This window comes from Petromyzon marinus, chromosome 4 (assembly GCF_048934315.1).
Source record: "Petromyzon marinus isolate PM22_M1 ecotype Great Lakes invasive population chromosome 4, UKy_Petmar_22M1.pri1.0, whole genome shotgun sequence".
In the NCBI taxonomy this organism is placed as follows: Eukaryota; Metazoa; Chordata; class Hyperoartia; order Petromyzontiformes; family Petromyzontidae; genus Petromyzon; species Petromyzon marinus.
The window spans coordinates 12689413-12716397 of NC_133670.1; the positions used below are offsets into that span (position 1 = coordinate 12689413).

The 26985-nt window shown below is 47.7% G+C and overlaps 1 protein-coding gene and 1 long non-coding RNA gene across 2 annotated transcripts; one reads left to right on the top strand and one right to left on the bottom strand.

The window, feature by feature from the left end:
• The first annotated feature begins 222 nt into the window (after positions 1-222).
• LOC116938695 (inhibin beta B chain-like) lies at positions 223-9244 on the top strand. The gene is made up of 2 exons (XM_032946178.2): positions 223-3384; positions 7380-9244. The coding sequence occupies exons 1-2, from the start codon at positions 2802-2804 to the stop codon at positions 8144-8146; spliced, it is 1350 nt and encodes a 449-aa protein (XP_032802069.2). The 5' UTR covers positions 223-2801; the 3' UTR covers positions 8147-9244.
• A 1216-nt stretch (positions 9245-10460) lies between these two features.
• On the bottom strand, positions 10461-26150 carry LOC116938694 (uncharacterized). The gene is made up of 3 exons (XR_004402310.2): positions 25603-26150; positions 17948-18335; positions 10461-16499 (listed from the first exon to the last, which is right to left on the bottom strand). It is a non-coding gene; the product is annotated as an uncharacterized LOC116938694 (long non-coding RNA).
• Between the last annotated feature and the right edge of the window lie 835 nt (positions 26151-26985).

Sequence of the window (26985 nt, forward strand, 5' to 3'; positions counted from 1 at the left end):
CCCCCAGTTGACGCTTTAAGACTGAACATGATCAGCTCGTTATGAACTTAAAAGAAGGAAAGTTCAAGCAGGGAGGTGTGCGAGGGGGGAAGAAGAAGAGGGTGGGGAGGGGGGAGATTGTCTGTGGACGGCAGCAACAGATGTGACGTCGTGCAAAATAAATCCATTATTACGCCCCCCCCCCCACCAAAATACAAAAGTCTATTTTTATACTGTTTGCATTGTTTACAGTTTTGAAGCTACCCACATGCCAAATTTCAAGTTTGTTGCATGTTGGGAAGTATGCTAAACATTTCGAACAGACACACATATTCACAAATTTCCGTTTTTTTTAATATACTGTAATAGAAGAAGATAGATAAGAGCCACTTCCTGTTGTTTGACATGATCCTCCGCTGCGTTAACCAGTCCATCAGACCTCCCGGGGGCGGTTAAGTGGCCTAACGGTATCGCGTTCGCCGCTTGTCGCAGCAGTTCACAGTTCGAATCCAGAGGCCTCCCTGATTAATACTGTGGGTGTATGAACCGTGAAAATGCGCACCGTCTGCATCACAGCAGACGTTAAGGATGCCGTGACGTATTTCGCAAGAGTAGGCCGTTGCGAGCCGGCGTCATGGGGTCAAATTAGTCAAGTTAAAAAATCCCGCAAATTACTCAATTAGGATGATACATCGCAAGTATCATCCACACCTCCCACCCTCTACTGGCCGAGCTCAAGGCATTGGCAACTGATGCCTCCAATTTCTGGCTGCGGTCCAGCTTGTATCTGGTTTCCTACCCGAACGAGCCAGATGGAATGAATGGTCCACTCTTAACAGTAACCTTCCTGATGTTTTGTATCCCACAAAAGTCTAGGTGCTTTTGGTCCAGCTCCTGACAGAGGAATGACAGCATCTCCTCCAGCGACGTTCAGGCAATCCGTGTGGCCAGCCATAGCAACTCCCTGTTGTTTCTGGAAACCCCACCACCAAACAGGGGTTGTCTAGGGTGCGTCAAGGATGCATGTACCCTCGGGGCATTCGGCACATTCTTTGATTTTCTCTCTATGGTCCTTTAGCGATTCAATGTAAGGCGGAGGGTTACAATCACCTGGCACCGTATTGGAGCCCCGTCTGCCACCGTGGCACATATCAGCGGCAATGAGCACAACTAATAGTATTGCTGTTCTTTCCCCAGTGTACATTTTCACAACATACCACAGTACTGTATTACCACGTGGCACCAGAATGAGGCGGGGGTTGTTTTGCATAATGCACGCAGGCAAACACAAACTGCACCCAATAAATTTACCCTTAACTTTGACCTACATTGTGACGAAGCCTGTGAATGCTACGCAGGTGAAATGGTTCTCAGTGTGTCAAGATGGCATCAATACCTTGAGGCTTACACGCAGTTAAAAAATGCAGACGTGAATTGACGACTAACTTGTGACGTAGCCAGATGACAGCGGTGCGAAACATTGGTAATTGAACCCATCTGTGTTAACCTTTGAGTGTTCCTTCCTCGTATGCACGGTGGCTTTTCTCCAGGTGCTCTGGCTTCCTCCCAATCAAAGCAATAACAAATTCGGAAGGGAATTGTAAAAGAAACCATCCTGCACACACCAATTGCTATTGCATACAACAGTCATACTATCTACACTATTATTACTGGACCAGACAAAGATCCCCCGTATAGCCTAAACAGACTGTCGGGGCAAGTGCTGTTTGCGAGCACCTATGAAGGCCGGCACGGCACACAAGGAGGGTGGATGGCCAGCGCCACGCCCGACCGCCTTTGTCTCCCTTGTGGTGATGTTTAAACATCCCACCAAGTATGCATTTGAGGCTGAGTCTACCTAGGGGAGACCCAGGTCCGGTTCAAATATTCGCCACTGTTACTGTACCAAACACACATAGACAAATACGTTTTCGAACTTTGTGCAAAGACATCCATCTGCATCGATGATTCTCAAGAGCGCTGTGAGTTTGGCATTCTGAGCTCAGGACCATCTGGTTAGGGGTCGGCTTAGACCATCATCCTTGTGAGGTCGATCAAATAAATAAAGCATTGAGTGATTGTCCTCTGGTTTAACTGCATTACTCACCAAATAATTAAGATATAATGGGCCATACAGTATATTAAAATCGACCACTGAGGGTCAATAAAACGAATGTGACTCGGTTGTGTTGTAGATAAATTGACCCCTACCGCAGGAATACAGAAAATGTGGCGTTTCCACCACCTGTTACTCATTAGGATCAAGACAACACCCCCAGACTAACCTGAGCAGGGGAGACACACCGACATTTGACTTGACCTGAAAGTCAAACAAATGTCCTGCACTTCGAAGCGGTTCTGGTGTTCTTGGACGGCCTGGGGGGAGCGGGGACGGAGAAGAAGAGGGGCCAGTCTCAGATGAGCCTCATCCCCCCACTCCCTGCTCCACCCCTCCCTGGCTCGCGGCAGGCGAGTGCTGTGCGCGTGTGTGCGTGCGTGTGTGTGCGCGTGTGTGTGTGCGTGTGTGTGTGTGCGTGCGTGTGTGCGTGTGCGTGCGTGTGTGCGTGTGTGTGGAGGCTTTCCCCATGCCGGCCCCCACCCGCGTCGGGCGGCAGCGCGCATTGCCGACACGGCATGCGGCGCGCGCACACCGGGGCTAGCGCATGCGACACGGGAAACCATCCAAGTGTTTCGCAACAACCGCACGCACTTATAGGGCTGCTCTCCTCTCTCAGCATGCATTTGGCCCCATGCTCTGACAGTATATATGTCCAGCTGACAGCAGCAGCAGCAGCATCAGCAGGAGAACGGGTACACGCTCTATGCCCAGTACAATTAACCAGTGCAGCCAACTGTGCACATTACGCGCCGCCGTACAGAGTGCACGCAGCCTCGCGGAGAGACGACGCTTCGTGCAGAGCACGCAGGCAGACATGCGGGCGGTGAGCATCCACGTGTGCGCGGCGGGACTGCCCCTGGGGCTGCTGCTGCTACTGCCACTGGCCACCACGTTGGCCGAGGGATCTCCCGTGGCAGCGCCATCCCACCCGGCCAGGTTTTGGTTGGCACGCGAAACGCACGCGAGGCACCACGAGGGCGACCGGAGCAAGGCGAGCGGCGAGGCGCGCCACAGGAAGGCGGAGTGCGCCGCCTGCGCCACGGCGTCGCTGCACCTCTCCGACTCGGAGCAAGGGGAGCAGCTCCTCGTGGAGGCCGTGAAGCGCCACATCCTGGACAAGCTGGGGCTCAAGGAGCGGCCCAACATCACGCACCCCGTGCCGCGCTCCGCGCTGCTCGCCGCGCTCAACGGGCTGCGCTTGCAGGAGGAGTACTGGGACGAGCGGCACAACGAGGGCGAGAGGGCGGCGCACGACTCCTCGGAGATCATCAGCTTCGCAGAGTTCGGTGCGCGCGCGCGCTCACTCACTCACTCGCGCGCTTTCACCCACTCACTCACTCGCGCGCTTTCACCCACTCACTCACTCGCGCGCTTTCACCCACTCACTCACTCGCGCGCTTTCACCCACTCTCACACTTACTCCGACGCGCGTGCGTGCGCTCCCACGCACGTGCATGCACTATCACTCTTGTTCTCACGCACGTGTATGTGCTTCCACGCACGTCCATACACTCTCACTCTTGTTCTCACGCACGTGCATGTGCTCCCACGCGCGTGTATGTGCTCCCACGCACGTGTATACACTCTCACTCTTGTTCTCACGCACGTGTATGCACTCTTACTCTCCAGTAATCTCACGCGCGTGCATGCGCTCTCACACTTACTCTGACCACACGTGCATGCACAATCACGCACGTGCAAGCGCTCTCGTTCCCTCCGATGCCCACTCACACCTGTACATAGCCTCTCACATCCGTGCAACCGTGGATGACGGGCTGTTGGTAAATAAATAAACAAACATGACGTAATTAATCTTTTAGTTTGCACGATCAGTGTCTCCACGCTTGAACGTTCATTGGGCAATGCTCATAAATTTCCATCACAGGCTGCAAATTCCACGTTTCGAAAGCCGGAACAGTCTATCCCTTAGGCAACTACTGCTTAGTAGTACTCCTGAAGTCAAGCTAACATCTGCTCATATGAGCAATGGGTATGGTATTTACTCTGAACAGGACATTGTAATACCACCTTACCATGGCGGGAACCAGTCTGGCCATTGGATGAATGCCGATTAGGCGTGCTCGATTTTTAAACTCCCCACATATTTTGTTCGCGTTATCTTCGAGTATGGGATGATGTCGTGGTGTGATGTTTAGCACCCTGGACCTGAAAACTAATTTCTTTCCGAAAACCAATTTCTTTAGAACTATTTTTTGTCTTTAGTTTTGTTCTTCCCCCCGAATTCCGATTAGCACGGTTGGCTACGTAGAAGTTCAACACACGTACACATACATGTCATTCGAGGTCACCGGTTCGATTTCCTGCCGCGGGCAGTTAAAACAATGGTGAAGTTGCACCTTATGGTGGTACCCCCCGGGGTACCATAGTACCCCGGCTCTCGCATAATGTCCGTGATGCAGTAATTCTTAGTCTTTGTTGATGGTCGGCGATGTGACAATCGACTCATCTCGACGAGCTGTACACGGTGCACTATTCAAAGTTGAACTTTTCGATAATGGATTTTTTTTGCTAATATTCGGCGTTTCGACATCGCGGAGTAGCACTGATTTCGGATTGATTGGTTACCCCAGTCGTGGAGAGAAGTTCAACCCTGGAAAAAAGTGTCCCAGAAATAAAATATTTAATTGCCTCGGACATTTAGTATTGTTTGGTTACCCCGGGGTACCGCCGTAAGGATCAGTTTCTGAATTCTTCCCCCCCCCCCCCCCCTGTCCACCCAGCAGGATAGTATAAATGAGTATACCACAGTTAGTTGATCGGCACATGGTAGGTGGTGCGGCAAAGTGTGGGGACTCCAACCTCTTCCAAGACGTCTGGCCAGCATGGAAGAGTAGGCCAAAAACATACATTGTAGAGCCTTCTCAAGTGAAGGCCCTTTTGTCGGCAGTGGCGTGAACAAGCAAGTGCAGGGATGCACCCTAACCTTTAAGGGTTTTTTTTTTAAATCTCAGAAAGTTTTTTTTCCCCCCTTTGGGCACTCCAGTTTCAATGAATTGCCAACACATTTCGAGTGGAACCCTCATGAAAATGAGTCTTGAGAATCTGCGTTGCATTGCTAAAAAACCCATGTGCCTTGCATTCCGCATTATGAAATTGCTCAGCTGAGTATCACTATTTTAATTGAAAAATGTGCATCCGCGGCACTGGACAATAGCTACCCCGAATTGACATAGCTACACTAATAGACATCACATTTTAGAGAGAAACAGCATTCTCTTGACACCCATGTGATTGCAATGTAACGGATGTCATGAGCACAGACGGAAATGCCCGTGCGACGTGACTGGGTGTCCTGGTGGCAATTATGTAGCATTTCTTTGGTGGCATTTCCCTATTACACAACGCAGCGAATTGTGACACGTCTGAGTAACGCACATTCGTGGAAGTTATAATTTGGCTGAATGTGTGTTTCGTGGAATGACTTACACGTTGGTATTTATTTCGCAATTAATTCATTGGGTTCATTAACACGACCACCACACTTCCTTGCACCTTGGGGTGCCTGGTCACGAGTTACGATAAATTTATCTCGACAGGACTGACATAGAATCCGCTGTGGGCGTGGGTGGGGCTCGAGGAATCATGCACTGCATAGGCGCCGCTTCCCATCACGTCATCACCAGAAATCAGCCGTGATCTTATTTTGTTCATCACGGTTGCTGAGAACAGAACCTGAGGCCAAGAATAACAAGCAGCCAGCAACAACCAGCACGGATTCAGGTTGTAATAGATAAGAGTCGAAACGCTTCTTGAATCGAGCAAGGTTAATGTGAGAACTTGAGAACAGAGACGATGATGCTGATGGTGGAAGGGAATTGCAAAGTCGAGAAGTGCAAGGAAAGAAGGAGTTGTGACCTGCAGTATGGTGCGTGAACACAGTCGGGATGAGACGAAGCAGTCAGTCTGCTAGACCCAGTCCTCAACACGGGTGGAAGAGTCAAAGAGTGAAGTTAATGGGAGCATTAACCATGGGATTCACGATAGAATGCAACTGACCGCCGGTGAGAGAGTAGCTGGAGTAAATCAGTGAGTGCTGGATCTATCAACGGCTGGCTGAAGGCTTCCCCAATTGCATGAATGATCAGCATACATTTTAGAAAGGGAGTGAGACTATGGGACACTCTTTCACCAAAGTTACCCATGGTACGTGGCCTGACAAAAATTCCATTACTTTAAGCATTAAACCCACAGTCGTGGCAGTGATGACAGACGTCTCTGTGGTCTCTGACGAGGCTGAGCGAAGTCATCCAAGAGATACCGCATGCAAAACAAATGGACGTTCGTTTGTTGTGCGACTTTCGTTTAAAATAGCCGTATTTTAAGCAGATTTGTTTTTTTATTAAATACTTTTTCTTCATATTTGTGGAACACTACAGAATTTAATAATTTATCTTGTGCTATGTGTCGAGGAACATTCTCAGAGCTTATAGAATCTCTGAGAGACGCTGATATTTTTTTGTTATGCATCTTTATTACGATCCTCATGGATCACCATTCACGCAGCGACTTAAAATCTTCAACCAACGAGAACACAGACAGAAGAAACAATCCGTAAAACACACTCAGAGAGTGTCCACGCTCAAACGAGCACGGCGCTGTACTCATGTCCGATGGCGATCATGAACCAGTGGTGGAAATTCCACATTACTATGGCAAGGGCCCTAGAAACACCACTGTGAGCTCCCGATAAGGCGCCACTCATGATATCCACCCTGGAAGGCTGCCGACGAGCTGATTCAACCCCCTGAGTGTGATTGGAACTCACGATTTTCTAAATACAAGTCAGGTGTTCGACCACATACCACCTGGCACAAGTAATGTGTTGTGTGCAAGCAAAGGCATCGCCCTGGCAAATTTGTCGCGTTGCACCGAAGTCACCCACCACGATCATCGTGTTTCAAATAACGTATCCAGCTCAGCTTGAAGTCAACTCCCGTTCAGGGTTGACAAACCGAGGTTCATTTCGTTGGAAGCCGAAAATGGGTGCCCTTTTATAGAAACCGGTCCCAGCCATTGAAATTTGGACATTTCGCGACTGGTTCAGAACACTAAAGTCATTTGAGCCATGAAAGACGCTCTGGGTCAAATTTTACATCCGTGAAACACCGCCTTGTATATTTGACCACCGTTGTGATGGAGACATGAGCACAACATCACCAAAACAACACACACACAGGCGTACGAGCAACACGCACAACCACAGCAACACGTGGCTCCGATGCGTTGCCTCTGACTTCACGCACTGTGCGTTACCCTGCAGACGGCGGCCACTCATCGGAGATCCACTTCGCGTTCTCCAAGTCGGGCGAGCAGAGGTCGCCTGTGCTGCGCGCAGACCTGTGGCTCTACGTGCACGCGGGCGGCAGCGGCAACGGCACCGTGACCTTCCACGTGCGGGAGCGCCACCACGGTGCCGGCACGGCCGCCGTGCATCGTCGCGTGGCGGTCGCCAGCCGGAGTCACTGGACCACCTTCCCGCTCACGAAGGCCGTGCAGGCGGCGCTGTCCCGGGGCGACGCGGGTCTGAGCGTACGCGTGACGTGCGACGGCTGCGAGGGGGCCGGCGGGGTGAGGGCCACCCTGGGTCCGCGGTGGGGCGACTCACCGGACTCGGACTACCGGCCCTTCCTGTTGCTGCACATGGGCTCGGACATGGCACACCGCGTGAGCAGGCGGGACCTGCAGTGCGACGACCGCTCCGACCTCTGCTGCCTGCACCGCTTCTTCGTGGACTTCCACAAGATCGGCTGGAACGACTGGATCATCCAGCCGAGCGGCTACCAGAGCAACTTCTGCCTGGGCAAGTGTCCGCTCTACATGGCCGGGACGCCCGGGGCATCCGCGTCCTTCCACAACGCCATCATCAACCAGTACAGGCTGCGCGGAGTGGAGCCCATGGCCTCCAAGAACCCGTGTTGCGTACCCACTCGCCTCACCTCCATGTCGATGCTGTACCTGGACAAGCAGAATAACATCATCAAGAAGGACGTGCCCGACATGGTGGTGGAAGAATGCGGCTGCGCGTAGCGGCGCTGACTATTTCTTTTTGTTTGTTTGACGCGAGAGACTGCGACGCCGCTGTGGGCGCGTGGAGAGCGAAGAGGCGGCGGCGGCGGCGGCTTCATTTACGTTGTGTGGGGCACCCACGGCAGTGAGCCCCATGGATGGGACCTCACAACAGGGACCCCCACTCCTAGGACCCTACGGGTGGGACCTGATGGGTGGAACCCGGCACTGCACCTGGATTGTGCTCTGAACGAGGGTTTTTTTTTGGCTGCGTGCATCACCGGCTGCTTTAAAGGAAGGACGCTAACTTGTAAAGCAAGCGGCTCTTATTTTGTAGACGCAAGTGCACACCTAGGCTGCATGCCGCGAATCCCCAGCGCAAGTACAACGTTTCGTTCGCGGAAATAAATTCCTTCGAAGTGACTTCCGGCAGCACATTCACAGCACTCGAGCGATTTCGCCCAAGTGATGTTGGGGTAATCAAACGTATAGAATTCACTACACGAGAAGAGCACTCTGTAAACGTTACTATAAGTTATGTTTTGATCATCGATATAGTTGCAGGCCACCGTCGAATAGCCAGCGACTCGTAGCCTTGGGCCAGCCGTTCGACAAATCCAAGGGCTGTGTTGGTTGGGTTGTGTTGTCTGTTAAGGCTGAGCCACATTCGAGCTGATAACACTTGAAAGCATTTGCAACATTTAGCACCGATGAAAATGTTGAATATTGTAGATGGTTGATTTTTTTGTAACTTATGCATTTTTCCCTCAAATAACTTAGTTGTACCGTTATAGCAGGCCGTATTTAAAAGAGAGAGTGTTTGGGTTCATTGAAAATGAACATTTCGCTACTTTGTATTTCTTGCTAAGTATATATTACAATCTTCAAATGCGTAAGTACAAGATTGGTTTTATATAACTATATATAATAACTTTGTTAATAACGTTGACACCATGGCACTTGTGTGAATGTGTAAGACATCTTACCACATGCTCATACCACTGTGCGTGATGACAGCAAGCCCGCCTACACAATGCAAGTTTGTTATTTTGCTTTTGTGGGCATTTTACACTTAAGAGTCTATACTTGATAACGTGTATCGCACAATATTTTAATAAAAAAAAGAAAGAAAGATGTACTGTTCACGCGAAGTTGTGTTGATTGATACGCACAGATATATTCCACGTCTTCTCATTGCTTGGATACAGATGCTGAAATTAATTTGCTGACAAGCTCGCAGCCTTATAAAAACGCACCATGTCTCCCACACAGGCCCATATTCCTCCCGTAACAAACAAGGGCAAATCCTGAAACGACGGCCAACCTTTAACCTATTTTAGGGTGGCGATTTAAGCAATAATATGGCCATATGTTCAGCTCTCTTTTGAGTTGGTGATCTAGACAAGGCTGAGAGCATAGTACATGCAATACGGTGGTCAAATGACATGCACACGCAAGGCATGATGGGAGTCGTCGCTTCCTGCTGTTTGTGAGCAGCACATCCTTTCTAGATTTGAAGCTTTCGTGACTGCAAGGATTAATACTTTTTGTTTTTTATCGGTAAAGTCACGTAGCTAAAATAAAATAGAACAATTAAATCACGACGTTTCGGAGGCAACACAAGCTTCCGTCTTCAGGTGGAACAGTCACAGCAGAATTTCTTAGCACTTGACACAGAAATTCTGCTGTGACTGTTCCACCTGAAGACGGAAGCTTGTGTTGCCTCCGAAACGTCGTGATTTAATTGTTCTATTTTATTTTACCTACGTGACTTTACCGATAAAAAAACAAAAAGTATAGCACATCCTTTGCTTGTTATGTCTTGCACCCAGGTTATGCCTGCAAACGAGACTCATCCTGGTGTATTTAGTGCTCACCTGGTTAATACAAATTTACTTGAAACTTGCAATGTACACTTTCATTTGCATAGGAATCTCATTTTTTAGATTTCTTGGGTAACCAGGAATTTAAGTTCCGATAATGTACGACACCAAGCTTATTCATGGAAGCCATACTTCGGCTGATACATCTGTATTATATTTGTAGCTAAACAGCAAAACGCTAAGGATTTCACAGAGCAGAATACACATAGGTGATGTGTGCTATGTGCTATGACGAAGGGCCATGTTTTATGAAGAAGGACCATTGCCCAAAACATTGCCTATTGTATCGTGTCCCTTTTAAGGCCACAGTGGTATGGACGAGAGTGTCGTGTTTATAAAGCTGAAATAACGGCTGCATCTGGCCGCCTTATTCTAACTCCTGTGGAGGGCTTCTCTGCGATTCGCGCCTCCCCCATCGCCACCACTGATGTCCTCTTCTTTCCGCCCCCCCCCCCCCCCCCATGTGTGTAGACACCTCAAAGTTCATTAGATATGTTTTATTTCACCCTCCATCCATGACCGCAACTATCAAAACTGTAAATAAATGCTCAATAAATGGAAAAATATGTAATTCTGGACAATGGATGAAACAATGATTAGGTTGATTGTACCTGTTGTGATATTAGTCAGTCTCCCAAGCACCAAATGGGTCTTCTTGATTTCCTGAAAGTTTGAAGCGTCTGATGCAAATTAAAATGTTCTGTGAAGGTATTTTACTCGCTGGTACTTATGCACAGTACTATTTAAAAAGAGCAACACCTGCTTACCACCAGCCCTGACCAAAAGTAACCGACAAGTCAGACTGAGACATGTCTGCACAGTGGTGAAGGGGGGGGGGGGCAGATGTAGGCATACCTGCCTAAAAATTAAATGTATTTTAGGGGGGTTGGGAGGGTGAAAACACATTTGGGGGGGTCGACGATTTTTTGGCAACCTGTTGAATCAACTTTTTACCCGCACACCTGGGGGAGTCCACTTTCTATAACTTTTTGTTTCAGGCCTTAAGAAAGGCTCTCAATTTAGTTGATGGACAAACGGATAAACGGAACGCCAGGCCTTTATAATAGGCGTATGTGTCATTATCCACTAGAGGGCGAATGCTGGTAAAGTATGGTTTAAAAATGCACCATAACTCAAAACTCGAACAGGCACGTTTCGTTTGAGAGCAAGCAAAACAGTTCAACATTTATAAAATGCCACACATTTGAGTCACGCTCATTTTAACATAGTACATACAACGTAAAGTAATTTAGTGAATATAGTCATATTGAGGTCATATAACTGTAGTGTCGTTTATAAAAACAAATTTGAGCCACCACAAATCTATTCATATGGAATCTCGACAAAACAAAACTCCCATTTAAAGTTCACGCCACACTCTCTCCCGCATTCAGAATTTTGATCTGGAAGCCACATTCACTTCCAAGTTGTGGTCATGTTTTGTTGAGCCTTTGGTGGGGCTTCTTGATAAAAAGTGCCTAAACTTAGCCAGAAATTCCCATTGTCGGTGCATGTGCATCACCCATCCATCACCCATTCATCACCCATCCTGCTCTCATGGCTCCACATGGACCTTCTTCTGTAACTGTTTTGGTTGTTTCGTGCGTATGTTGACCATCACAATGGGATGGTTTTAGACACGCAGCCATCATTTTGCAGAGGCATTTTCTTGAACAAGAGTCATACCAAGGGTGGCTGTTGGATAAAACAAGTGATATGATACGTTTACTAAATATAGTTATTTATTTACATATCTTACTTGGATGATCCCTTGGAGATGGACAAACTCATTTGCAAGGATATTCAGAGTTAGGGATAGGGCTTCCACATGTGCCGGCTTTCACAGGTGCTCGCTCACAGCACTTGCCCCAAAACGTCTGTTCAGGCTATAGAGGGATCTTCGTCTTTGTAGTGTGCAGGCCGTGGACTCGGGGGGGGGGGGTCATGTAACAGACTAATAGAGAAGCAAGGTCACTGTCGCAGGCAGCAATGGTGACGCACAGCCGCGATCCGGTACTTTGGAGGAGAGCTTGGTGGATCATGAAGAGGTCATCATCTATCTTGAGACACCAATGAGTTGCCCAGTACATGCCAGTACAGCAAGTAGATGTATGACGCGTCTCTGCGGACTTCTGAGTGCTATCTCCTCATGTGTGTGGGGTTTCCCTGGGCACTCTGGTGTCTTTGCCACGTGATGAAGTCAAAGCTCGAGAGGCCTTCTTGCTGAAACACAACAAGGTTGGCAATCATCACCATAGGAGGCCCTGAGCCAATAATGTAAATCCCACATTCCCATGGCCGGTGGACAGTCTATCCAGACAAAAACTGCTGCTGTGCCACAAAGTGGCACTCTGGACGACTGATGATACTCGCGATTAAATGATACTCACTATTAAATTGTCCAAACATCACATGGCAGGACCCTCATTCAAATGAGTCTTGAGACTGTCCTCGACGCTTTTCAGCACAGAGGACCAATTATTACTACGCAAACGATGGTGGGGAAGTGAATCAGAAATCCGGGTGACTATGATGATGACGACAACGGTGATGATAGTGATGAGGATGATGATGATGATAATACTAACATATACATACATAAAAAAAACACGTGAAATGAGACGGTGTCACCAGGTTCACTTCGGCAGCTGGGAAGGGCCGAGCGTGACAGTTGCGGTGGGTGATTTACCGAAGCGAGACGGGCGGTTTGTCGCATCGTGCAATAGCTCAATCCTGTTGCACGATTGCATCAGATGTCGCTGAAGCATGAGGCGTGCCCGGTTAGACTCCCGTGTTCGCGAGACGCCACCCCCGCGGCTCTGTGTGCGGCGTGACAGGTGGCTGGTTTCCTCACACCCACCTTTGCCGCTCACCTGGAGCTAAAAATCGTAATACACGCAAACCCACATCACCCCGTCCGTCTCCTGCGACCGCTGCACGCCCGTCTGTCCGCGTGATTGATATACTGCTAAAATTATAATAATAATAGTAATTAATCCAGCTGCAATGCAGTTTGGATTCGCGTGGCTTATCAAAGCAAAATGCGTCTCAAGACGCCGTACCAAAGGGCATTGTGGGGCGAAAAGTGGAGGCACACACGCACATAAGAATACTGTAATAATACTTTGTATGCTTTCTCAATCCACTACTGGATGCAGGAGAATAGGTAATACGAGTTCATCCATGTCTCATTGGGAAAAGTTAGTAATTGGGCTTTGTTCATTGATAAGGCAAGATATTGGCAATATAAAGGATCAGTATTTGTCAGATATGTGAGAACCATTACAATACAATAAAAATACTTGCAACGTGTGTTAAATTGTTTTTCGACGGTTCATATATTTATATTTTTTAGTTTTCCGTACCAGCTCCAATGTTGAAGAACCATCTGGTGTCATCTACTCCTGGGATCTCCAACCTGTCATCTCTGTGTGCTCCCTTAAACAGACTCTGGCTGAGATCACAAAGCATTAAGTGTGAATGTAGATAATTGTGGAAATATTTCTGTTGAAGTTAATATTGTTTTAATCTTATTTTCGAGTATTCAAAGAATACATAAGGCATTCCTCCTCTAAGTTCCATTTTGTTTCACTACCTATCTATTACTTAGCTATTTTTCATGACAACGTTAAATATGCTGATACAAAATTGCTATTTCAACATGCAAATATATAGGTGGAATAGTATCCAGCAATCCCATTCATACAAACTATATGCAATTGAAGATATGTCATCTAACATGTCTTGTTCACAGTCACCGGTAATAATACTCCTATTGTGAGCTACATGGCTGGTGGCTGTATAGTTTACTGAGTGGCTGACTGAGTGATTTGACTGGCTGTGCAATTTGCTAAGTGGCCTGCTGGCTGGCTCAGTGGATGGGTGGCTGGTTGGCTAAACATCTGGTTGAGTAATTAAACAACTGGCTGGTTGGATTAAATGGCTAGCTGAATGACTGGGTAGCTGGATGGGTAAATGATGCAGTAGCTGGCTGAGTGATCAACTGGGTGACCAGCCAGCCAGGGATGCTGGCCAAGTGGTAAACCTGCAAGTATTCAAGTGTTTCACATGAGGCATATATTATGGAGACGCGCTGTCACGAATCATGCGCGGGTTCCCGAATTAAGCCACAAATACCACAGCAGAACAGCCCAGCGGCAATGTCACATCATGAATGACGCCCATAAATAGAGCAAAGGTTATAACCATTCTCACGGAAACACACGCTACACAGTCATAATTGAATTAGCAGTTATAAAGTTGCTGTTGCATTATATCTCCGTATATCTCCATATTCTTAAAATATACGAATAATATGTATTATACGTGTGTGTATCTATGTATTTATAGAAAGTTTCACCACATGGGAGAACACTGATAGAAGTTTTCAGTAATAATTATTCAGTAATAATGATTACTGAATACAGTCTTTTATAATAATTATATTATATTGTAATATAACAGAATCGGGTCAGCGGTGGCACAGTGGTAAGCACACTGTTCCACCCCCATAGAGGTATAATAAAATGCAATTTAAATGTATGATTGAATTAGGTTATTATTTCAGTGTTATTAATTAAATGCTGGCCACCTGTTAGCACGAGATCACCTCTGTGTGATCCAATCACCATGCCTCCATGCACAGCGTAGCCGTGAAACAAGTGCCGATTACGTCGAGTGGACCAATTGGCCAAAGCACTAAATGACCTTTCCAATCAGTGAATACACTTTCTGATGTGTGTATTCATACGTATATGAACAAAGGTGCTCCAAGTGCTGGCTGTAGTGTGGCCCAAATGATGTGTGGTGCAGATGCATCGTTTCTTGGCTCGTGGTGCTCAAAATGCAAAATGGCAATCCTGCCTCTGTAAAAAGCCAAGCCAAATCATCTGTTGTTTAACATTGAGTTGTTGATGAAAATTCCATATTCCCATGGTGGGAGCCAGGCATTCCTTCAGAATAAATTTAAGGGCAAATAAAAAGACCAATGTTATTGTTATCATTATCAAATGCTACAAATGTGTGCATTAATACCGACAAATGTAATTCCGTGCGGTTTTTATGACACCCATCTGCAGACACCGCACATGCAATGTGTTCTCTTATTGTATTGTGCAATTGGAATTCATATTTCATCATGCGCAGTTTAGGCGGTGATTATGTAAGGACCAATAAGCGCATTCATACAAGCAGGCATGCCGATCTCTGCCCGCGTCCCGCCTGCCCGTGAACGGCGGTGGTGGTGGTGGTGTGGTTTTCCAGAGAGCAGTGAAACGCCTCCACGCTGCGTCCTCGCGGAGATCTTGCGACAGAGTGGGGCGATGAGCCACACGAGGCACCTTGGTAGTTGATGCGTCCTGAAAGCTGGAGTGATAACTGGCGCACAAGGGCATTCGAGAGAAGTGGCACAGGGCGGCAGAGGTTCCTTGGAGCACCGACGTCGCGTGTGGGAAAGGATGACGAGTGGCGAGGGGTTGCCCCAATCGCGGAATGGAGAGCAGATGCGGTGATATTGCTTGCTCGTAAAAGGCAACGAGCCAGCCGGGATTCACAGTTTGGACGCAGTTCAGACAATCGGCAGTGCCTGATTGGTGTGCGACACGTTCAACGACGGTGTGCTGGATATTGGGTACCGCCGGTCAGAGCCGAGTGCTTTTTTTACGGATGCCAATATTAAGCGAGTGGAAAGCCTGGATCTCGCTGCTCGCCGTACGTGCCATTTACAATTAATTGCAGCGGAAACATCAATGAGCGTTAGCAGTGTTGAAACTGTGGATGCATTCCCAGCGAGAAGAGACTCTAAAGGTAGCATTTTGTCGGTATTTTTGGCTTCGGATTTTTGACCAAGGCCGAGAACATTGCCAATCTTCAGTACTAGCCAATCAGACGGCAGCCATACTCACTGACCCTAACCGCACTAACCAGACCTTATAGGCATATCCCTGACCATAATAACACTGGAAAAGTTTGACCCTATCCATTACCGGAACACTGACCACACTAGTCGATCTGACCTAACTCTTGTCTCTCACCCTAACAAACACGAGCCAACCAGACTTGCAACGCTAACCACACTACACCGGTCACATAAGCAAATCAGATCATGACCCTAGCCCTATCCACAGGCCTACCCCTCTAGCCCCATCCAGAGCCCTAGCCCAGGGGTCGGCAAACAAAATAACAAGAAGAGACATTTTTTTCCAGATTCAGTTATAACTGCCGCAATGCACGTGCTGAATACGAGACGTTGGCTCTTCATAACTCACGTCACGAAGCAGTCTTGAGAAGACCCCTGCCCTACCCGTAGGCCCATCCCTAACCATAGCCCGGCCTCCGTCAGTGTCTCCCCGCCTCCTCACCCTCCTCGCCTTCTCCGCCGCTGGGCGTGGTGCGTGCTGGGCGCGTGCAGCGCACGCCGCGCGTGACGCGGCGCCGCGTGTCCAAGCGGTGACACCCGCGTGCCCTGCAGGATTGCCAGCGGAGGGCCGGGGCTGGAAGGGGGAGAGGGGGGGAGAGAGCAGAGTCAGGCGAGGGCAAGGGTGGGGGGGGGGGCATGAAGTGGCCAGGAATAGAGGGAGAGGCGGAGAGAGAGAGAGAGACTGCAGAGATCTTGAGGAGGGGGTGGGGGTCAGGAGTTCGGCTGCTGGGAATGGACCAAAAAAGGTGGAATTTAGGGGTGGAAGAAGAGAAGGAAGAAATGGGCCCTGGAGTGAATTGGGAATGCCACCTGAAACCAATCTGTTCATTGTAATGTTGTTGCGGTACGTTGGCAAAAGCGACGAAAAAAGCATCTCCCCAAAGAGGCAATGATTCTTGATTACATAAAACATACAGCGAATTCGGCTAACCATGATATAATCAGATTCGGAAGATTTTGAATTTTAAAAAGTAGGAGTAATAAATCAGTCAGGTACATCAGCCCAGTACTTTACTGGACACCTGTGTAAGAGAGCGCATTAGCTCATTGGATTCCTCCAGTCTAAATAAAGCATCTGATTCTGACTTAATAATGATTTTGATCAGAAGAAGCGTTGATATCCGTGTCATTGCAAAGGGCGGACAAGTGGCAATTCCAGTCGCTTCTTGTGCTTAATGCCATTTAGTCTTGCCCCGTGGCGAGTTTTGAGAGCTTGCATCACGCCTTGGCCAAGAATCACTGCGAGTCATCAAATTGATCACCACGTCGCCTGCTTTAATTAAGTGCCGTATACGTTACTCGTCCAATGAGATCCATTCCACACACATCGAAAGCGAATTTCAGGCTGCTACTACTGTATATCCCTGCGTGATTTTCACAAGGTGTATGTCCAAGACTACGCATTGGCGTCCCTAAACATACCATACTCCCGAGACGTTTACGTCACATGATGAAAACCACCATGTGGGTACTCTGTAGAACATGCACACGCTCACGCTGTGTTGGATCAGTGCAATAGGCAAACAAGATGTGCTGGAACACATGTTGAATACACAATTCGGTTCAGCAATACTGAGCAAAGCGACCTCACGTATCGAGTCTGTTGGCCATTCCAGAGACCAGACAGAAGGAGAGAATGGCTGCATAAAAACACAATCAGTTAAATTTCCCCTTAGCCAAATGACGTCGTGGTCGCGCAGTGCATTATGAACCCGGTGAACCTGGTTTGGTGTTCGATGCTTGGACACGGCTAACGTCAGGGCTGTTGCTGGCCCTTCCCCCTTTCACCAGATCCGCCCTGATTGATGGTAAGCGTGGTGAGGAACGGACAAAACAATTTAGCGTAACGTGGGGGGGGGGGGGGGGTACTCTGATGTATTCAGCAGTGGACTGACATGTAATTTTTTCACGATTTAGTTTAGGAATTGTGTTGAATGAATATTAGGGGAGATAGAACAGGCTGGGTTTATAAATATCTCCAAACAAAATAAATGGGCATCTCTCAAAACAGACATTACATACCAGTATTAAATTAATTTGCAACACAATGTTCGTTCGTTTCCCAGTCCGGATGTCCTGGTGAGGGTCGTGGCGTCAGCATGTTGAGTAGGGCAGTCCACACCTCCTTTCCCTGGTGACAGACGCCAGCTCTTCCTGGAGAATTCCCAGGCGTTCCCAGGCCTGCTGAACGACATAGCCCCACCAGCATGTCCTGGGCCGGCCCCGGCATCTTCTCCCGGTGGGACATTCCCGGTAATGTTCCAGGAGGAGTCTACAGGGGGAAATCCTTACCAGGTGCCCGAACCACTTCAACTGGCTCCTCTCGAACCGGAGGAGCAACAACTCGATTCTGAGGCTCTCCCAGATTACCGAGCTCCTCACCCGATCACGGAGAGTAAGCCCGGCAGCCCTGCGGAGAAACCTCATTTCAACCCCTCATACCAACGATCTCATCCTTTTGGTCATTACCCAAAGCTCTTGACCATAAGTGAGGGTGGGAATGTAGATCTACTTGTAAACCGCGAGCTTTGTTCAAGAACTCAGCTCCCGCTTCACTACCACGGATCGGTACAGCGCCCGCAACACTGCGGATGCCACACCGATCCGCCGGCCGATCTCCCGCTCCCACTTCCCATCACTCGCGAAAGAGACCCTGAGGGCAGCTGTTCCCCCCTCACCTGGAGAGAACAATCCACCATCTCCCAGGAGTAACCATGACCTAAGATTTGAAGGTGCTGATCCTGATGCTAGCCGCTTCACACTCGGCATCAAACCGTTCAAGTGCACGCTGTAGGTCACAGACTGACGAGGCAAAGAGGACAACGTCATCTGCAAAAAGCAGCGATGGAATCTCCATGCCCCAGTACTGGATACTCTCTATCAATGGCCAAGCCAGGATTTTCAGGTAGGGGGGGCAACCCCTCCAGCAATGAAAAATGATAGAGGAGTTGTTAGTAAGTAAGGAGTTGTTAGTAAGTAAGGACTTGTCCCTTGCTTTTTATTCGACGCGTGTGCGGTGATGGCGCAGCCATCGATCGAGAGTCGCATTCGAACCGCGTTGTGTGATTGCGCTCGCTGAAGGTATGCCTTCAGGGAAGTCGTGTACTGTGTACGCAACTGCGCACAATTCTGTGAGTCACTTATAACTGCTTTGCCGTTACTTATTGCCAATTATGGACTCAGACTATTGTCCTATCATCTCATAGTGTTCCTTCCACTTCTCGAGTATCTCTTTAGTTGAGTTCAATGTTACGGCACGCTTACTGAGAATAGCCTGGGCCACGTCCCGTCGACCCCTCCTAAGGCGTCGGATGGTTTGCCAGAACATCTTTGAGGCTGCCCGGTAGTTCCTCTCCACGACCTCTCCAAACTCCTCCCATGCCCCCCGGGGGCTTTCGTTTCAGCGACTGCTGCAGCTGCCGCCCTCTTGGCAAGCCGGCACCTCTCAATCGAGTCGGGAGACCTTTTTCCGAGCATAGCTCGTAGGAAAGCCTTCTTCTTCTTCCCTCACCACTGGTGTCCACCAGCGGGTCCTAGGATTGCCTCCATGACAGGCACCAACTGCCTTCAGGTCACGGCTTCTCGCAGCTGCATCCACAATCGAGGTCCTGAACATTGTCCACTCAGATTCAATGTCCACAACCTCCCTGGGAGTGCAGGAGAAGTTTTCCCAGAGGTGGAAGTTGAAATCTTTCTGCACTGGGTCTTCCACCAAACGTTCCCAGAAAGCCCGCACTCTTCGTGTGGGCCTTTCACGTCTATCTGGTCGGTGCCTCAATCGTTGAATCCAACTTACCACCAGGTGGTGAACAATTGACAGATCTGCCCCTCTCTTTACCCGAGTGTCCAGAATATCCGGCCTTAGGTCCGATGATACAACTATAAAGTAAATCATTGACCTTCAGCCCAAGTTGCTCTGGTACCAAGCACACTCATGAGCACCCTTGTGTTCGAACACGGTGTGTGTTATTGACTTTCCGTGATAAGCGCAAGGTTTCCAATAACATCTCACCCTTGGGGTTCAAATCAGAGGGATCATTCATCTCAATCACACCTCTCCAGGTATTTCATCGTTTCCCATGTGAGCATTGAAGTCGCCCAGTAAGACTGTGGAGTCGGTAGGCGGCACTCTCTCAAGCACTGCACCCACCGTCTCCAAGAAGGCCGAATACTCTGAATTGCTGTTTGGCGCAGAAGCACAGACAAGAGTCAGAGTTTTCCTTTCTGTGACGCGAAGTCTCATTGAGGCAACCTTCTCATCCACTGAGACAAACTCCAACTGACCAACAGCCAGCCGGGGACCTGTATTCCCACACCCGCCCGGGGCCTCTCACCAGGGGTTTCTCAGGAATAGGAGAGAGACCACCCCCGATCGAGAAGTTTGGTTGCAGTGCCAATGCTGTGCGAGGAGGTGAGACCCACTATATCTAGTCGGTGCCTTTGCACCTCCTCCAGGAGCTCTGGCTCCTTACCCCCAAGTGACGTGGCATTCCACGTCACAATAGCTAGTGTCCAACGCCAAGGTCCAGTCCGTCTGAGCCCATCGCTCTCCCTGCCATACTGGGATCGCACTGCTCCTCACCCTCCGTCCTGGGGATGGAGGGTGAGGCTCGCTCTGCCATTTACCCATTCCCACGGTGGGCGTCCTCTTGGGTGCGTTCTCGAATAGGTCGGCTGAGCCTCAAATGAGTAATTGTAACACTGCACTAATGATTTATTTTGCTTTTGCAAACTCATTTTACGTGACTGTCTTTTTGTACGTATTTATCTTGAGCCCAACTTTGCAACCTTCAATGCTCAAAGTGTAATAATGTCCTCGGGTTAAGTTTCATTGTTGTAATAGGTTGCTATAATGACTATATCATCAGCAAATCTGAGATGAAAATGCTATCTCAATGTATGATTATACCCTAATTTCTCAAGTCCAGTGATTGTAAAATATTTACTCGTGCCACTGTCAAATCTAACCCTGATCTTTGCAAATGCTATCAGAGTTGTTGAATTGTCCAAACAAATTCCGATGGTCATCTGGAGGTGAAGTGCACCACTTTCTTATGATATTGGAATAAAATTCAACTTGGAAAACACATTAGCATTGTGTTTATTTACCCTCCTGGACTTGTGCTGTGAATCGAGAATGCTTAAGGATTCAAACAAAATCGATCGGCTTCCTGGACCGAACATTTAGATGACTTACAACCTTAATTAGGTATCCATATACTTCTGGATGTCTTCACAAGGCCAACAGCACATTGGCAGAACAAACAGGAATGAAAGCCAGTTCTGCTCTTTAAATTTCACAGATGGCTACACTGTGACCAAACCATAACCTCAGGATTGTCCTTGTGCGTTTTCACTCAGAGGTTTGGGTTGCTCGTTGCAGGTTTCACTCTGATCGTGAATGGGCATCAGCCAGTGGACGATTTGCGAGTTGTCTTCTGGTAGAGACGGTGCTGTCTGCTCTGTAGTTTTTTAGTTTTTTTAGGTAGCTACAATGAAGCGCAGGTAAAAAAAAATGTCAAATCAAAAGATAATTCAAATGTATATTCCTCCCGAACGCCTCAATCACGAAAGTCGAATCTTTCAGGGTGTGGAGGAGCCTCGTTGGTGATGCGCATCTGTAGTGCGGCGTGTTGAAGTGGAGGAGTTGGAGCATCGCACACGAATGATAACCTGCAGGGCTGTGAGGCGGCCAGGAGATGTTACCAGAGTTCAGAGTGAATTAGGCTATCCGGGTCGGTGTAACCCGAACATGTGTATTTATCGTGACCCCTTCCGATGTACGGGAATACGTAGAATTTACTTACGATGCAAACCTCAGAGCACTGCTCGAATTGATTTAGGGCCACCTTGGCTGACTTTTACGCAAAATCGCATAGACAGATGCACGTGCTTTTCCATTGATACACTTTCCAACGCCTACTGCCACAATTTTGAAATATTCAGTTATTATTTTTTATGATCGATGCTTTCTGCCTGTTCCACTCGTGAAACATGTCTGTACCACGACCACTGTTTTTGTAATTAAAATACTGGCCCATTTGCATAATATGGATTCCTTGACCCCTCACCACTGAGTGTGCTCCCTCAACAGTGCCCCTAAGATTGTATTCACTACTCAAAGACCCACGGCTGGATACTCCCTGCCGTAATGAAGAATAGCTTGCTGATCTGGTCATTGAGCATACAGTGAGGGAAAAAAAGTATTTGATCTCCTGCGGATTTTGTACGTTTGCCCACTGACTAAGAAATGATCAGTCTATAATTTTAATGGTAGGTTTGTTTGAACAGTGAGAGACAAACGCATGTCAAAAATGTTATAAATTCATTTGCATTTTAATGAGGGAAATAAGTATTTCACCCCTCTGCAAAACATGACTAAGTACTTGGTGGAAAAAACCCTTGTTGGCAATCACAGAGGTCAGACGTTTCTTGTAGTTGGCCACCAGGTTTGCACACATCTCAGGAGGGATTTTGTCCCACTCCTCTTTGCAGATCTTCTCCAAGTCATTAAGGTTTCGAGGCTGACGTTTGGCAACTCGAACCTTCAGCTCCCTCCACAAATTTTCTATGGGATTAAGGTCTGGAGACTGGCTAGGCCACTCCAGGACCTTAATGTGCTTCTTCTTGAGCCACTCCTTTGTTGCCTTGGCCGTGTGTTTTGGGTCATTGTCATGCTGGAATACCCATCTACGACCCATTTTCAATGCCCTGGCTGAGGGAAGGAGGTTCTCACTCAATATTTGACGGTACATGGCCCCGTCCATCGTCCCTTTGATGCGGTGAATTTGTCCTGTCCCCTTAGCAGAAAAATACGCCCAGAGCATAATGTTTCTACCTCCATGTTTGACGGTGGGGATGGTGTTCTTGGGGTCATAGGCAGCATTCCTCCTCCTCCAAACACGGCGAGTTGAGTTGATGCCAAAGAGCTCCATTTTGGTCTCATCTGACCACGACACTTTCACCCAGTTGTCTTCTGAATCATTCAGATGTTCATTGGCAAACTTCAGACGGTCATGTATATGTGCTTTCTTGAGCAGGGGGATCTTGCGGGCGCTGCCGGATTTCAGTTCTTCACGGCGTAGTGTGTTACCAATTGTTTTCTTGGTGACTATGGTCCCAGCTGCCTTGAGATCATTGACAAGATCATCCAGTGTAGTTCTGGGCTGATTCCTCACCGTTCTCATGACCATTGCAACTCCACGAGGTGAGATCTTGCATGGAGCCCCAGGCCGAGGGAGATTGACAGTTATTTTGTGTTTCTTCCATTTGCGAATAATCGCACCAACTGTTGTCACCTTCTCACCAAGCTGCTCGGCAATGGTCTTGTAGCCCATTCCAGCCTTGTGTAGGTCTACAATCTTGTCCCTGACATCCTTGGATAGCTCTTTGGTCTTGGCCATGGTGGAAAGTTTGGAATCTGATTGATTGATTGCTTCTGTGGACAGGTGTCTTTTATACAGGTAACAAGTTTAGATTAGGAGGACTCCCTTTAAGAGTGTGCTCCTAATCTCGGCTCGTTACCTGTATAAAAGACACCTGGGAGCCAGAGATTTTTCTGATTGAGAGGGGGTCAAATACTTATTTCCCTCATTAAAATGCAAATCCATTTTTCACATTTTTGACATGCGTTTTTCTGGATTTTTGTTGTTGTTATTCTGTCTCTCGCTGTTCAAATAAACCTACCATTAAAATTACAGACTGATAATTTCTTTGTCAGTGGGCAAACGTACAAAATCATCAGGGGATCAAATGCTTTTTTCCCTCACTGTACATCTATCACGCAAACTTTGGACAGCCTCGCAGTGACTGTTCGGTAACCATCGAAGCTGCATCGCGCGCTTCTGCGGCCGTCTGGAACATTGCAACCTTCAAAGTGTAATGATGTCCTCGGGTTAAGTTTCATTGTTGTAATAGGTTGCTATAATGACTATATTATCAGCAAATCTGAGATGAAAATGCTATCTCAATGTTTGATTATACCCTAATTTCTCAATTCCAGTGATTGTAAAATATTTGCTGGTACCACTGTCAAATCTAACCCTGATCTTTGCAAATGCTATCAGAATTGTTGAATTGTCCAAACAAATTCCGATGGTCATCTGGAGGTGAAGTGCACCAATTTCTTATGACATTAAAATAAAATTCAACTTGGAAAACACATTAGCATTGTGTTTATTTCCCGATCCTGGACTTGGGCTGTGAATCGAGAATTCTTAAGGATTCAAACAAAATCGATCGGCTTCCTGGACCGAACATTTAGGTGACTTCCAGCCTTAATTAGGTATCCATATACTTCTGGATGTCTTCACAAGGCCAACAGCACATTGGCAGAACAAACAGGAATGAAAGCCAGTTCTGCTCTTTAAATTTCACAGATGGCTACACTGTGACCAAACCATAACCTCAAGATTGTCCTTGTGCGTTTTCACTCAGAGGTTTGGGTTGCTCGTTTCAGGTTTCACTCGGATCTTGGATGGGCATCAGCCAGTGGACGATTTGCGAGTTGTCTTCTGGTAGAGACGGTGCTGTCTGCTCTGTAGTTTTTTTGCTTTTTTTAGGTAGCTACAATGAAGCGCAGGTAAAAAAAATGTAAAATCAAAAGATAATTCAAATGTATATTCCTCCCGAACGCCTCAATCACGAAAGTCGAATCTGTCAGGGTGTGGAGGAGCCTCGTTGGTGATGCGCATCTGTAGTGCGGCGTGTTGGAGTGGAGGAGTTGGCGCATCGCACACGAATGATAACCTGCAGGGTTGTGAGGCGGCCAGGAGATGTTACCAGAGTTCAGAGTGAATTAGGCTATCCTGGTCGGTGTAACCCGAACATGTGTATTTATCGTGACCCCTTCCGATGTACGGGAATACGTAGAATTTACTTACGATGCAAACCTCAGAGCACTGCTCGAATTGATGTAGGGCCACCTTGGCTGACTTTTACGCAAAATCGCATTGACAGATGCACGTGCTTTTCCATTGATACACTTTCCAACGCCTACTGCCACAATTTTGAAATATTCAGTTATTATTTTTTTGATCGATGCTTTCTGCCTGTTCCACTCGTGAAACATGTCTGTACCACGACCACTGTTTTTGTAATTAAAATACTGGCCCATTTGCATAATATGGATTCCTTGACCCCTCACCACTGAGTGTGCTCCCTCAACAGTGCCCCTAAGATTGTATTCACTACTCAAAGACCCACGGCTGGATACTCCCTGCCGTAATGAAGAATAGCTTGCCGATCTGGTCATTGAGCGTACACTATCACGCAAACTTTGGACAGGCTCGCAGTGGCTGTTGGCTAACCATCGAAGCTGCATTGCGCGCTTCTGCGGCCGTCGAGAACGCTCTTCCTTCCGACATTACGAAGCCACTGGAGCTATGCACTTTTAAATTTAAATTGAAAACTAATTTCTTTAGAATTGCTTTTTGTGTTTAATTTTACGTCTTTCCCTCGCACCTAAGATTAGCACGTATGGTGTTAAATAAATTCAACATAAATACAAACAAGAGTCCAACGACCTATGGCTGGATATCCCTGCCGTAATGAGCGATTAAACAAATACAACACTACATTGGTGCGTTCTCGAGATGTAAGTATGCATGAATTCCCTTAAATAGTTTCACTGTAGCCCACGCGTTGTTAAAGGTGAATGCACACTTTATGCTACTTACCAATCGCTTTTCAATTCTGGATGCTTATAAACTTCAGCCAATGTCAGGAATACAGCAAATTGTAAATTAACCGCAGCACGTATTGAAGATACTGGCCCCGTCATATGAACCTGAACTTATCACCAGTGGCTCAGCAACGCCATCCCAGAGGAGCAGCCATCCACCCCCTGCAGCCAATGCAGTTTTGAGCAGGGAGCCGGTGGTATTGGTCATTTTGGTTTAACGCAGCACTACATATGGAATACGTTTGGGTTAATCGTCGTGAGCGTCAACGAAACGTCGCCTGGTGAATAAAGAAATAACGACGACTAGATGATGTACTGAGGTGCAGGATTCGACAACGAATGGGGCCTGCCCGCGTCTGGGCGCTGTCCATGGTAGCGGCGTTTGTGAGCGGTCTCCGTTGTAACGACACCGGCTCACTATTGCCCCCTGGCGAATAGGGGGGCTCGACATCCCTGGAACGTTGGGCCAAAGCTGAGCCAGCGATGGTCCAACGGTTTCAATCACATGCCAATGTTGGCCCAACGGTGCAAATTTGCTGGGTTAATGATCGTGCTCATGATTTATGCATTTATTTATATGGGCAATGCAAAATGAATTATGCGACAAGGTAACTCTCTTGAATGATTGATCAACTCATGCATTGCAACGTGACCGGTTCCATAACAGACCTAAAGTGGTCACCCACCGCCGCCCCCACCGGCACATCCGCAACCCCACCTGCCAAGTGTATATAGGGTGGCCAAAAAGTCAGGACACTAAGCCAACAGCAAACGTAGGTCTACTCTGCTGAATATGAACTGTAGACCTATCTGCAGAACATAACCTACTTGCGCGTGTCAACGACGTTTGTGGAGGGACCTTTTTACATGTTCAAAGAGCCGAACATTAAGGTGGCTGGACTGGCGGCGGGATATTTTGTATATCTCCACTTTTTTTGACGGCATGAAAAATACATCGAAAGGACAACATAACAACTCAAACATCGACGTTCAGATGCTTATCGAAGGGATCGAAATTGATGTGAAAACCCTGTTTATATCCGACCCAAAACATATATGTTACCGATATAGTGATATGTTTTGCTCATCTCTATCCTGCAATAAAAATAACAAGTTTAGTGCATGAGGACAACATGTGCAATGCCAAATAATTGTCCATCATTTAACTAAACTTCAACCCACTAAGATCTCCTTTGCAAACAAAAATACACGTGACCTGCTCTGTCGGGAAGGTAATGACTTTTGTTACCATTTTTGGGACTTTGATAAAGAGCTCTTTTGCAGGTGCCAACATGTATTGCTACGTCACAGGTTCGCGAAAGGTGGAAGTGTGGCTTGGGGTGGCCTTCATCCAGCGGTGGACTGACTATGGCTGATG